Raw genomic sequence first — 1,425 nt, forward strand, 5'->3', positions numbered from 1 at the left:
ACTCACCTAGCCGTACAATAGAAGACCCCGAAGACACGGCCAAAGTGTCCAGAATCCCTAGCCCCGTCTGGTAGTCCAGCATAGCCTGTCTCATCTGAAACCCTTCCAGCTGTCGTTGTGTCTGGAAAACAAAACAAACGTGTCACTGAGGAGTAGAATCAGGCGCTCGTTAATTTTTTGGGCATCTGGAGTTATTGGTGTCATCTTTAAGCTTGTTCATTTGCCCATCTTTTGAAGAAAAAAATACACTCCTATCTTTAATAGGAGTCGAGATATTTGTGATTGAAGGAAGTCGGGTGGCCTGGTTTCGGAGGTAAAATCATCTGGAAAACGGCCACTAAAGTTTGGTGATTTCCAAAGCTTGATAGTCCTTGGAAACTGAAAATTTACAATTTTTTGTGCCTTCAATAATCAATGTTTTTCGTTAAAAACACAGAAATATGTAAAAAAAAAATTGACATAAAGGTCTTGAGCCAAAAAAACAAAAATAATCCCCCAAAAATGGAAAAACTGGGGAAAAATGCCAATATATTCGATTTAATTATTTTGGCAAGCGCCTGAGTTCACCACAATGCCTCACAAATGTTACCAAAATGTGAAAAGCAATCTAAAAGAATCTTTCCCCCTCCTCCCCCCCCCACCATCCGCCCCAAAACAAACAAATAATTAAACAAACACACAAACGAATAATAATAATAATAATAAAGTACACAGGCTCTGAGCGTTTTGCAATGCATTACAATATACAAAAGTAACATAAATCGTTGTTTTTTGTCTAAAAGAAAATCTCACCAAATATTCATCTTATCAATTTAAAAACAGAAACGACTTCAGTTGATATTTGCATGAATCAAAACAGACAAACGCACCAACATACCAACAAACAAACAAAGAAATATTTTTTTTAAAAAGCTCCACAAACTATATTGTACAAATAACTCAAAATAACAAACAAACAAATGATTTCACCCCTCCTCCCTTTCTCCCCACCCTTCCATCCCCTACCCCACTCTTGCCGTCTCTCGTCTTTCCCTCCCTCCCCCTCTCTTCGTCCATCCGTCCCTCCAGACCATTTCAGTCCTTACCTTACCCCTCACACTGCTCCCCACCACTCTCCTCCCACCCTCCTACCACCCTTTCCCCTTCTCCCATTTTTATTCCTCGAAAAATGAAATGGAGTAGTCTATCCATGAACCCAGTGCTCTGACCTTGAGCAGCCTCACGATCCTGGCCATGACCCTTCCGGCAGAGGTCACCGAGCCGCTGGATGACCACCAGTAGGCCGTGCCGTTAAGGTCAAGGTCGATGAGGTCAGAGCGCTGGAGCGCCCGGAGGAACTGTTCTTTGGGCTTGTCGAAGTGGCCTAGGCACATGACTGTGGCGTGACGGAGATTCTGAGGGGAGGGGGAGGAGGGGGGAGAGGAA

General features: G+C 43.2%; 1 protein-coding gene across 1 annotated transcript in view; it reads right to left on the bottom strand.

Annotated features, from left to right (window-relative positions):
- Positions 1–1,425, bottom strand: part of LOC118478498 (F-box only protein 39-like) — a 9,884-nt gene that overhangs the window by 1,941 nt on the left and 6,518 nt on the right. The window contains exons 3-4 of the mRNA XM_035972215.1: positions 1,209–1,394; positions 7–121 (exon numbers count right to left, since the gene is read on the bottom strand). Of these exons, the coding sequence (XP_035828108.1) occupies positions 7–121; positions 1,209–1,394 (301 nt within the window). The remainder of the gene's footprint in view (positions 1–6; positions 122–1,208; positions 1,395–1,425) is intronic.

The sequence above is a fragment of the Aplysia californica genome, unplaced genomic scaffold (genome assembly GCF_000002075.1).
Source record: "Aplysia californica isolate F4 #8 unplaced genomic scaffold, AplCal3.0 scaffold00615, whole genome shotgun sequence".
In the NCBI taxonomy this organism is placed as follows: Eukaryota; Metazoa; Mollusca; class Gastropoda; order Aplysiida; family Aplysiidae; genus Aplysia; species Aplysia californica.